Source organism: Heliconius melpomene, unplaced genomic scaffold, assembly GCF_056956725.1.
Source record: "Heliconius melpomene rosina isolate 202511_hmr_F unplaced genomic scaffold, ASM5695672v1 ptg000034l, whole genome shotgun sequence".
Lineage (NCBI taxonomy): Eukaryota > Metazoa > Arthropoda > Insecta > Lepidoptera > Nymphalidae > Heliconius > Heliconius melpomene.
The window spans coordinates 151495-164909 of record NW_028181868.1 but is presented as its reverse complement, the minus strand read 5'-3'; the positions used below and the strand labels follow the sequence as shown (position 1 = coordinate 164909).

Genomic DNA, 13415 nt, shown 5'->3' with positions numbered 1-13415 from the left:
GTATTTTATTTCCAAGCATAAGTACATTTTTTTCATAAATATTGACCAAACCACTCGAATGAATGCCAATTATATTGTATTGTATAGATTTTTCTATTTATTCAAGTACATCCATATTTCATATGGAGTATATCATTGCTATAAACTTTTGTTCACGATGAAAACATATTTTGTTGTTATTTCTAAGTTTTAAAAAAATTGTGATAAAATAAAACTTAAAACTATAATTGAAAGTATACAGTAAAGTTTGTATTCATATAGCAGATGTAAAATTGATTGGTTCTGTTCTGTTGTGTTCTTCAAAAAAAGAAGATTGGAGAATGGTAATAATTTTAACCCAAACCCACGCTTCAAACCCACAATCCGTATCTAATAACATCTAAAAATTCACATATTTGATTAAATTTCAACAAATCCCTTAAAAAAAAATCATCTGGGCGACAAAGATTGTATAAATTAAATTGTATAATGACATTTAATATCCGAAAAAGAAATAATTTCTCGACTAACTTAAATGAACAGCGTTATAATGTTGTCAGAATCAGGGGGCCTTTCTATAGAAATGTATACTAGAAGTTTAATTTCAAACCTCTGGAGGCGATCTCATCACTTCGATTTAAGTTCATAATAATAATTTTGTAATTTGTTTTGTTAGTTTTGGATTTTTATTTATGTCTATGTATACTTTTTAAGAAATTAAGGATGGAGAAGAAAAGAAATACAAAAAGATTGAAAATTCTCTTTTTAAAATATAAGCGAAATACCTTTTTTCTATGTTATGAACGAGAGGTTCGCAATCAGGTAATTAGTATTGTTTTATAGAACATACAATAAGATTTTTAAAAATATTTTTATATTATGATTAACTATAATATAAATAAAAGAAATGAGAAGTTTTAATTTTAATTAACAATCTTGATAAAAACACAGCGCTTTCCATGTACGAGTATGTAGTTTGAAAACAATTCTCAGAACAATAGGAAAGTTTCAATTAATATCACAGTTTCTGTATTTAAAAGTAGGACAATATAAAGTTCTTCCACTACACTAGAAACAGTAAGTCCTCGAGACGTCCGACGACGCACACTGCGCGTCTTGCTGTCACCCGAAGTAGTACTGGGCGTTTGAATATCGATATAAATTTCTGGAGTTGGGGTCGGTCTCGGTCTGCATTTGAATGCGAGGGAGGGTCTTGACCGCAACCCCGCGGCCTAGAGTACCGTGAGGAATAGTTCGTAGAGGCATTTCTACGGGGAATTCCGCTACCTGGCCGTATATGTTGGTACTTACGTGCGGATACGTATTGGGTACCGGTCGACCGACATATCTATTGATTTTTGGACTTAAATTGGTCACCATGCTGTTGATTTGCATTTCTGGTTTTAGACTTGAGTCCACGGTGTCCACTGGTCCAGATAGGCTGGTTATGTTGATGTCATTGTCGACTTCTGAGATGCTGTCGTTGAAGCCGTTTGGTATGTCCGTGGAGGCTGACACGTCTGGACCTTTTGCTTGCTCGTTGGTATTTTTGTGCATTACACATCGAATAATACCGATTATAAGGCACAAAACACAGATGCCACCTGCCGCAGCGACTATATATACGTAGGTCATCTCGAATTGATCTGTTGAAACATATTTACTATTAATATTATTAATCTTTATTATGTAGCAGTAGTGGCACAGAGGTAGGAATTGTGACTGTAAGTGCGACAGATAGTGGATTCGATTTCCACTCGAGGTGTTAATTATTTTCATTTCTTCGTTCTGGTGTCGTGTAACGCTAAAAAAATCTTTATTATTGAACTACTAGCAATTTTTATCGTTATTTCAACTTTTAATAAAAAAATAAATGAAATACAAATACATTCGCAAAGTTTTATGAAAGATTTAGGGCCAGTGTCAAAGTAAATTCTAGCACAAAAATATCTCGTAAAATATATAACTAGAGCGAGCAAAACAAAACAGGCCGAGTTTTGGTTTATGCGCCACGAAGCAAATTCAACCATGTTTTGCGGTCTGAAAAGGGTAACCATTGTCCGCAAAGTTTATATACTCATAGTTAAATATTTACTGAGCTGATACGTTTTCAGTATAAAACTGTACGTAATCAAAGGACGGAGTGTCTTAACACTAGGTTCCCTCTGCCTACCCTGCTATGTGCGGGATACAGCGTGAAAACTGATTAATTAAGTACTTGAAGTACTTTGCCATTTTAACGCCTAGAGAATCTGGCGTTATTAAAGAAACCCTAAAAGGCTAACGGAATATAATATTAATTAACTTGAAGTGTTCTTAGAATACTTAAAATACTTCAAATGGTAAAATTGTTATTAAGGTAACAATGTGTAACTTATATTTGTTAAATTTAGCTTCAAAATATTTATTTTAGAATAGAATGAAATAAGGTAAAATACTTTTTAGAAAACTTCCAAAAATTCTTTTAGACTGTTTCCAATAGGAGTGGGTTCATATCCGTTCAAACTCTTATTAAGTTTTCTAAAAAGTATTTTCATTTCCTAAGTGTGGAATAACATTTTAAATACCTTAAAAATATGAAATCAGTTAATAAGTACTTTTATATTCGTCTATCAGTATAATTTATAATTATATATTGAATGAAAAAGATTTCATATTTATTGCATGAAATTCGAAAGAAAAATGTAAAACATTTTAAGTACTTGAGCGGTCTGAGGTTTCATATAAAGAATTTCAATATACATGTTGAAACTAGTACGAGAATAACCCGTACAGTATTTTTTCTGTCTGCGGCTAAGCGGGTCTGGTCTATCTAGCTATTGCAAGTGCAGATTTTTCCTAGAAATATAGTAAAATTCCATTTTCATTTTTTGAAACGAAAGTTTTATGTAATAAATTAAAATGAAATTAAATCAGGTTCACGATGTATTCTGCATACAGTAGGATAGACAGAGGGTATCTAGAGTTAAAACACTCCGTTGCCCAGTTTCCGGCGAATTTTTCGAGGCATTACGTGTTGAGTGGTGGAACTTAACGCCGCGCTTTGTATCGACACCGGGACTGGCCTTATTATCTAGTATATCATTTATATTTAGAAGCAAAAATGGTGTGTGTTTGTCCATATATCTTACCCTCTTTAGGCAAATGATGTCTGGGAGGTGATATCGAAGGTTCTTCCCTAGTGAAGTTCGTTGAAAGTGAAGGTCGCTGAGGTGGAACAGCAGCGACGGCAGGTGCTGGTGGAACTGCTGATTCTCCCCACCATCGATCATTGGACTCGTCTGAAACAAATTCAGGTTTTAAGTAAATGAAGGAATACGTTCCCACTTTCCGAAACATTGTTTGTTGAGTGGCGGAACTTAACGCCGCGTTTAATATCTTAAAAGCGGAAAGCTTTATCTCCACTTCGAATTATGGCACAGTATTTTCTGTTCTAGCTTCCAATAAACTGTGGAAGATCCGTTACTAAGTACAATTAAAAATTTTCTTTATGAAAAAATATGAAGACTATAAAAGCAACGGTTATAGGTTCGATTTCCACTTAGTGAAATTATTTTTTATTTATTAATATTTTATTTTTCTTCCTTACTTTTTCTTTTTCTTTTTCTTTTTGGTAACAAGGCAAAAGCGCGGCTTTGAGTTTTCAACAAGAAAACACTAGGTTCCCTCAGCTTACCCTGCTATGAGGGAAAAATCAGGAAACTTGTATAACTTTTACATATTTTTACCAAAATCATAAATTTTGCTATAAATAACATAAAAAACCATTATAAAAACATTTTAAGATAGCATCAAAACAGATTACGCGAAGAAATATTATCTCATAAGATATTACATCACTAATAGATTAAGAAGACGAGCGTGTTTCCTCAAAGGGATTTTAGGTTACATGATAACGGCGTACGTTAAAAGCAGAGGCAGTGCTATGATTTACAGAAAAATAAACCTTTACTACTTCCACTTTGGTAACGAGACAAACGGCGGCGTTTAGTTTCGCGAGTCATGAATGTTATAAAAATTACGTGGTGGGAAAACAGGTGGTTTTTTTATATTAGGTTTCCTCTGCCTAGGTATATTATGCGAATTAGATCGTAGAGCTAAAAAAAAAAATGAAATTAAAGTCGATAATGTATAAATTAATGTTTGCACTATAAATTGGGAAATGTTAAGATACTCGTATGTTCTTAAGGTTTTAGTGTTAAATTCATTTAGATTTGCCAAATTTAAATATATTATCGATTGTTCTTCCGTTGTTTAACCTTAAAAGATGTAAGTGACATAGCAAAATAAAATAAAAAATTGAAAAAATCCAATACTTTTCGTAGCTTCGCTTTTGTCGAAAAAATAGCTTTACGTAATAGCAAAAATACAAACAAAAAAATAAATTCTCCAACGATACAAAGCGATATTTCGCTTCAAAAGCTATAATTTCGTGAGCGAATACTTTACTGAAAGCTCCAAAGCTTCTCAAAGCGACTTAATCCGTTTTTACACGGTCAAAGTAAAGAAACCGACGTCTACAAACAAATCCCAGCAAATTGCACGAGTTCAAATTAAGATAGGATTATACAAATTTCCTAGATCGTATCTCCATAATGCCTTAATAATAATGTTGGGATTGCAAATTACTTGTGTCAAACGTAATAGGAATTACCTTAGGCGTTGTAATGATTATTATTGGACAATTATTTAAAATTACTTTGTTTTTCAGGTTCATAATGAACCCCCACGAATCGGGGTACCCGCATAAAAGAATCAGCATAAGGTCGATATATAGAGAGAGAAGTATAAGCGACGCCGTTATCCATTTTCCGCCCAAATTTTAATTTAACGTCGAGTTTTTATGTTGTATCCCACATATAGCAGAGTAGATAGAAATAATCTGGGTCCCCAGTGTTAAAACACTCCGTTCTTCACTTTCTGACGAATTCTTGGGTCATTGCGTATTAAGTAGCGAAACTCAATATCATGATTATACTTTGGTACCAGAGCGAGGAAATGAAACTATGAAATATTGAATTCCCCGTGTGGGAACTGAACCTACAACCGTCGAGCGTACAAGTGCATGCTTGCACCCTAGAGCCACGACTGTCTCTAGTCTAATTTAAACCTTATAAAATCTCGAAAAGCATAAAACCAACGCCTAATGAAAACAAAGTATTAATTCATAAAAAAAAATTACAATGGTCTATTTGCTATGAGCATTGTAAAAGCTTTTAAGGATTATCCGTATCGTAAAAAAATATTGTTGTTTATTTAAATAACGTTAATATTATGAATACTCTATCTTGTAGGTATACTAATTACTTATACTTTTGTAAGATAGCTAATTATTTTTAACCGACTTTCAAAATAAGCAGCAGCATAATTCGTCGGAATCGTTTTTTTTAATGTTTTTCACCGATGATTCGAAGATGCCTGAATCGATTTGTTTGAAAGGGTATATATACCCTACAGGTGGTCCCATGGTGACCGAGTTAAGATCTGATGATGGAATTCTGGAGCTATCGAGAGAACTGGAATGCTACAACAACCTTACTACAATATCAAATTAGTAAGCCTGTTTGTTTTACTTGGCACCGACTTCATAATTATAAAATCTTACTTTAATTATATTTGTTTACCAGTCCGTTCCCCACTTCCCCCCCCCCCCCCAAATTTTCGAAGCGTATTGAATGATGGAATTCAACATCGCGCTTTTTACCTTCGTGCCAGAGCGAAGAAATGAAAATATTAATTGAGTGGGAATCGAACCCATAAGTGAATCAATCGTTACAGTCTCTCCCTTGTGCTCCTGCACCATAAGTGTCTCCTCATTAAAAGGGTAACCTCATAACAAAGAATATTTATTGATTACAAAACTTTAATTCCATTTACAGTTCTCATATGCAATCATAAAATTAGACAGATGTTCCATTTAACCAATTATAATAGAGTTATTATAAACATATTTAAAGTAGACCTAGTTACCGCAAGTCCATAAAAAATACTGGACGCTAGAGCAGCTCATAAAATATATAAAAGTTTAGTACCACCTGAACGTTTTATAACATAGCCTGCCTTATAAAACATTTAGAATCTCTTTATGTGTTTTCGCCTTTATTGGTTTATTAAGAGCTTAAAGCTAATGTTTTAAAAGTTATGCTTGGAATATTCTCACAGTGCCTCCTGTAAGTAGAGAAGTCGTAGTGGCTCAGTGGGCAGCGTTTTGGCAGCGTTTGTTATATTTGTGGGTTCGCAATTCCCTACTTATTCCCCACTACTTTACCAAGATCACAAGCATGGGATTGTTAACGCAACAGGTTCTTGGTTCGATCCCCAGTCGAGGAAATGAAATATTCATATTTCCTCTGGCTCTGGTAACCAGGCAAAACGCGACGTTGGGTTCTGGTGGAACTCAGTTACCACCTAATGCCCCCAGAATCCCGTGGAAAGTGGGCAACTAAAGTATCTTAATGGAAACGAAGTGTCTTAACAATAGATTTTCTGGTTTTCTCTGACTACTCTTCCATGTGCGAAAGAAATACAGAAAGTGAAGATAAAAGTGATTCACAGTATACAATGTTGAAATTCTCTTGGGTGACATTGAAGAGATGAAAAGCTATCTTATATAAACGCTTACGTTTCAGGTTCAATTACTTTTTCAATTTATGAAAAATTTCAAAAAATATAGACTAAAATTGAAGTTGTGAGATTAAAATTTACTTGAAATATTTTTTATAAATTCTAGTAACATTTTCGCTTGGATTTATGACGAGGAAAATTTAAGACACATAACCAATCGATTTGAGAAACTCTTCTTTTTCACAGTCCGTTTTTAGTTTACTGCTACTGAACCCTTCGTAGTCGAGTCGGACTCGCTCTTGGCTGTTTTATTTAATTCTATGGCTATAGGGCACATATAATGTAAATTAGAATAAATATTCAATATTAAATCTCTTTAGAATATAATAAACGTTAAATATTTAACAAGAGCGCTGGAGCGTTAAATAATAGTATCCGTTATAAATAACAGAGCAAACAATAAAACTTTACCCAATTATTATTAGTACAAACAAATAGAACGATGTACAAAGGAAAGTTCTCTAAATTGTTACCCGTATTGTTGTTTGCATTTGTTTATTATTAATATAATATATTAATAATATATATTATTAAATACCGAAAATATCATATATTATATATTCTGGATGCTTTTAATATACAAACAACTGGCCATCTCTCATTGATTTTTGTCTTTTGGAAACAATTAAAATTTTTCTTTTTGGTATTGTCCATGGCATTAAAAATCAAAATTAAATAAGCTTCACCTTGTATCCCGCACACAGCAGGCTAGACAGAGGGAACCTAGTGTAAAGATAGTCCGTTCCCCACTTTCCACCAAATTCTGGAGGCATTACGTGTTGATTGGCAAAACTCAACGCCGCGCTTTGTCTCGACACCAGAGCGAAGAAATGGAAATATTAAGAACTAATAATTATTTTTTTCGAGTGGAGATCGAACCTACAACCGTCGAGTTTGGCTCACCCTTGTGCCCCTATGCCATGACGGCTTCAAATATCGAGAATTATATTGAAAATATCCTGACTACGGCGATTGCAATAATATAATAGCATATTTTATATAATAACATCTATAGGCAATATAATTTAAATTTAGATTGAGTCAGAGTCCTTGGGGTCCAAGGAGAGTATAGGCTATAGGTAATTGTATGGCTTTCTCGTTTTATTCCTGTATTATAATTTTATTTTTATTGGCTATGACGAAAATATAATGTAAACTGGTAAATAAATGCTTAAAAAAAACGATTAAGCATTTTATGATGAGAATTCAACGATGCCACAAATTCCACGACCTCTACCTTTATAGGTATGGATTAGGTTATTGAATAAATCAATAGGTATATTTCTTAATAGAATAAATTACCTAATGTTAGGACACTCCGTTCCCAATAACACACTCGTTTCGACGCCAGAGCGAAAAAACGAAAATAATAAATTTCAGTTTTTCCAGTGGGAATGGAACCCACGACCTGTCGCGCTTATAGTCACATATTTGTGCCTTTCCGTCACGGCCTCTGACCTGGCCTCTAGGTATATACCTATAATATATATATTATATATACGTATATATTATATTGTGATAAATATGAACAATATGGGGTCAGAGCCCGAGAGTTTTAACCATGTAGACGGTTTAACGGTAGTCTAAATTCAGTTTTGACCTCTCTCTATGTTTTGGTTCAAAGTGAAAATATAATGATTTTCATTTAGAACTTAATAAAGTAAAAAACATGCAAGTATTTTACATAATAAAAAAAGTTTTAAATTTTTATTAAAAGCTAAATAAATTAACTTTTTGATTGAAATAAAAATACAAAATCATTCGCTACTCAATTGAATTACGTTCGGTCTCGTTTCATCGTTTTAAATTGCATTTTGTTCGAATTCGTCATATTTATATCTTTTTTTACTATTACATTGTCTTTATTCATTGAAAAATTAAATATTTTATATAAGTAATTTGTGTAGTATAGCAGTGTTATTAAACGATTTCTTTTTTGAAAAAGTAAGAGGTTCTATATTCATAAACTTTATTTTTTTGTCGATTTCTCCGTCTTCTTTTCCACTCCAGTAAGCATTTTCATTCTTCATAAAAAGCTACCAATAAATTTACTAATTAATTAAGAACACTATTTTCTAGATACGTAAAAGAGTATTTGAAATTTTTCAACTTATTTATATTCAAACCTAAATTAACACAAACACAATATACGTATAGTATATAAGGAAAAGGATAAATAAATAAATAAAGAAGAACAATCTCATGAAAAGCTCTCGACAACCCTTTGGAAATTTGAAGAATGCCAACAAAAATTCACATGTTGGGACGAGCCTGGGACCTATCTATATTCTTGTTATGATTATTTCGCTATTTTCCTCTGCGATTTCATCTTGAATATAAAAAAGATCATTTCTACGAATGTTTCAAACTCGAGTCCTTTCGAACGGGTGACATTGTTATACTTTATGTTAACTGTAATGGAAGGTAATAACTGCGGTGTTTGGTGGCGAGGTTACGACCGCGATTAGAATATTTTCCTTTCAACGTATTCTTGTATATGTATGGTGGAAATGTCAATGTATATTGTTGTATAGAAAATACAAACAAAATACAAATAAATATATAAAATATATATGTTTTTATTATTGATTTAATATTTTAAACTCCTATGCTAGACCAAGGGCGGCGTTGAGTTTCGCTACTTAACAAGGATGAGGTTTTTTAGCACTAGTTTTCCTGTTTTATAAATAAAAATGAAAATCTAATTATTTTCTATGAAATTTACTATTTATTAAGCTAAATTTGTTAAAAGGCATATTACATTTGTAAAATAGTACATTTCTTAAAGACGATAAATAACTTGTTTTAAGGATAACGTTGTGTTTTATTTTGTGGATTCAATTTCGATCTCAGTTTAGTTCAACTCTTAATTGATAGTTGGGCACTAATCATTTTGCTAATATCACGTTGTATGGAGAAGATTGTACGGTAAAAAAGAGAAAAAGGAGAATGCATGGCAAAAAGAGGTCCAGTTAGAGTTCTGCCTTCACCCATAAAATTTAAATAAATATATTTAATTAGAATATATATATGAATATGTTAGTTTATAGTTTAATATTGTTATATCTAATATGTTTAGATAAAAATTTACAAAATGGACTATTATTATTTAAAGCGAAGAAATGAAAATAATTCACTTCCCCTATTAAGGATCAAATTTACAATATGACATGGTCTCACTTTACGATGGCGGTTTTCATTTATGTATTATAATGTATGTACATTTTTCCGTATTTAAAAAAAAAATACCATACCATACGTACCACACAAATTTTACTATACCATACATACCATACAAATTTTACCATATTTAAAAAAAAAAACAATTTTAATAAATAACAATTACATACAAAAATACGATCAACCCTAAAATTCACAAATTTATAACACCAAAAACCGACTTTTCCACATTCATAGTTCCATAAAGGGTTAACTAATATGACAGCCTATAGACATAGCCTAGATAACAAAACCAAAGTAGACATTATTTTAGTCATTTTACGTTAGCTCCTAGCAAATTTAATTAAAATTTTAGGCAGGGTAATTGGATAAGAGGATGGTAATTATCACATGAATATACCGTGGGTTCATATCTCATTCATAGGGCTCATAGAGGGCTGGGGGCGGTCTCGTTAAGCCAGGGTAATTACAAACTCCATGTTGGTTGAGTATGAATGAAACAATGCTTTGCTAACTATTGTTGATATCAGTTATACTTAGGTTTATGGGAGATTGGTTTTTTTATGTGTTTTAGATGTTTAATGATAGTGTTTATGAAGTTTTGTTTTTTTTCTATATCACTATGTTTTCTGTTTGGTGGCGGAACACAACGCTGCACATGTTCTAGTTGTTTCTGTTTATGTTTTTTCTCCATATTTAAAATTATGTTTTTACTTTTAAATTTTATTCCGATTAAGACAAGATAGGCGGAGAGATCTAAAGATTAAGATAACGCCACTCAACACGCAATGCCTTCAGAATTCAGCGGAAAATGGACATCAGAGTGTCTTAACACTAGATTCCCTCTGCCTACCCTGTGTGCGGGAAACAGCGTGATTAGATTTTTTTTTATTTTTGATAATAAATCAGCAAAACAATAAGAAAACTTGTGAATAGTTACTCCAAGTAAGATCCCAATCAAATGATTCAAAGTGTTATTTTTAAACTATGTTCTAAACTTGGGAAACACTTACCGACATCGTCGTGTTCAAGATCTGATGCATCATGAGTAACTTCGTCCTCTTCAGGGGCGCTCTCGTACCTCTCTTTTAGGACAGTCCGCGGCACTGCAAGTAGAAAAGCACTTTAACACAAGGACTTAAGATAACAAACTCTTTGACAATGTTATTATTATAACGGACGTTAATTTTAGAACTGGAGGGTGATTTATATTTTGGAACGTTGCGTTTTTAGCGTACGTGACTCAACCGCGATTTGTCTTTTTGTTTTTAATGTCTTCCTAAATAAAGTATTTGGGGGTTTTTTCCCCTAAAATTTTTAATGGTTATCCAACTTAGCGTGGCTTTTATTCGATGGATGAAAAATGAAAGAAATACTTTCATTTTTTTTATTTTTTACTTTAATCTTATTTAAAAACATCAAATATAGGGATAAAGCGTGAAGCTATGTATGTATCTTATTTTAATTTTGAATTGGGAAGAGACAATATCAATTATTAAATTTAGCTAGAAAATTTGAGAACTTGAGGAAAAAATCCAGAAAAAGAAATTTAGAATAATTAATAAAAAATATTACAAAATTATAATTTTACTTTGCTTTATACAAAATGAATGCATATGGATGCAAACTTAAGTTTGTCAACATTAATAAACTGTACGTTGGCGTACAATCCTGAAATTGGTACGGAACCCTAGGTGGACGAGTCCAGCTCGCACTCGACCAGTATTTGATCCTTATCCCACTTATCCCATTCTATATAAGGAACATTAAACATAATTCTTAAAACTATAAACTCTAGGTATGCGCAGTGAACAATGGAATCAACTTAGCAAATATCTCCGAGTCCATTTTGTTCTACAAAGTTGTAGAACAATAGAAAGGCAATAGATGTACTATGTTAATCTCAATATCTTTGTTGGTCGTATTATATAGTATTATTTTAATAGCACACATATATTAACTCTTTGAACTCCTTAAAATATAAATGTATGCAAGGAGTTTCTTCTACAAAATGTTAGAATTTTAATAAGGTGTTCTACACATGACGTGTTATGAGATCGATATTCACATTCACATTATTTAATTTTTTTTAACTTCGTATAGCAGGGTAGAGGGAACCTGGGAATCTCGTAGGACACTCTGTTCCCATTAAGAAATTTCCCAATTTCGGACGAATTTTAGAGGCATTGTATGTTGAGTGGCGGAACTGAACGCCGCGCTTTGCGTCGTTATTCATACGTACATACCAATAAATATATATAAAATAGTTGCATAAGCTTATTATAAAAAATATTAAGAAAAAGTGTCTGGTAGACTATCAGAGAGTTTATATGACATACATTATTACATACATATACAGGGTGTCCCAGGAGTCAACGATAAAATGAAACCAGGTGATAGACCAAGTCGTGACAGTTATGAGAAAAATATAAAAAAAAATCTTTGTCATGTATTTTTCATATTATTTTGATTTTAAAAAATATCGGAAAAACCGACACCCTGTGATGGTTTTTCAAGTCCCAGGACTACAAATATTACTCTTTCTTCATTTTTTTTTCTGTAATGTAATCATGAGTAACCCTTCTGTGAATAACAGTTTAAGATTTAAACATACCTGCATCAGTTTTCAATAAAATGTGGTGTTTTTGCCAAATATTAAATTCAAAATATTTACTACACCCAACTTTAACCGACTGTACTATAAAAAAAATGTACTACACTCTTTTTGCAAGTAACTTTAAAAGTTGGCGCATTTAATCTGGATTCCGAAATGGTACAACACTTGCTGGATTACTTCTTTGTTGAAGAGAGAAAAATCGAAATACACGATAATCGGGATGACGTTCAGCTTTTTGGTATCTTTTCCGATACATTCTAGCTGCAGCATTTGCGTTACATAACCATTCTCCATGAATGAAATGCATATTGGCAATGTGTCAAAGACCGAGTATATGGTCTGCGAGAGCCCGGACTCGAGCACTATCCTTATAAGTCCTGGGCCATCCCCTAAGTTGGAAAAGTTCAGGTACCTTGGATCCGTCATGCACGAGTCTGGAGGCATCGATCACGATCTCCATGGCCGGATAAGAGTTAGGACGGTATTCTGCGATCACAGACCACACCAGTGACCTCCCGCCACTTAGCCCAGGCAACGCTTATCCGATTTAGGGGCTGGCCCAGGACTTATAAGGACAGTGCTCGAGTCCGGGCTCTCGCAGGCCATATACTCGGTCTTTGACACATTGCCAATATGCATTTCATTCATGGAGAATGGTTATGTAATGCAAATGCTGCAGCTAGAATGTATCGGAAAAGATACCAAAAAGCTGAACGTCATCCCGATTATCGTGTATTTCGATTTTTCTCTCTTCAACAAAGAAGTAATCCAGCAAGTGTTGTACCATTTCGGAATCCAGATTAAATGCGCCAACTTTTAAAGTTACTTGCAAAAAGAGTGTAGTACATTTTTTTTATAGTACAGTTGGTTAAAGTTGGGTGTAGTAAATATTTTGAATTTAATGTTTGGCAAAAACACCACATTTTATTGAAAACTGATGCAGGTATGTTTAAATCTTAAACTGTTATTCACAGAAGGGTTACTCATGATTACATTACAGAAAAAAAAATGAAGA

General features: G+C 32.8%; 1 protein-coding gene across 1 annotated transcript in view; it reads right to left on the bottom strand.

Annotated features, from left to right (window-relative positions):
• Nucleotides 1–300: 300 nt before the first annotated feature.
• Nucleotides 301–13415, bottom strand: part of LOC146526448 (uncharacterized) — a 63043-nt gene continuing 49928 nt past the window's right edge. The window contains exons 7-9 of the mRNA XM_085207120.1: nucleotides 10797–10889; nucleotides 3111–3260; nucleotides 301–1625 (exon numbers count right to left, since the gene is read on the bottom strand). Of these exons, the coding sequence (XP_085063246.1) occupies nucleotides 1102–1625; nucleotides 3111–3260; nucleotides 10797–10889 (767 nt within the window). The 3' untranslated portion in view covers nucleotides 301–1101. The remainder of the gene's footprint in view (nucleotides 1626–3110; nucleotides 3261–10796; nucleotides 10890–13415) is intronic.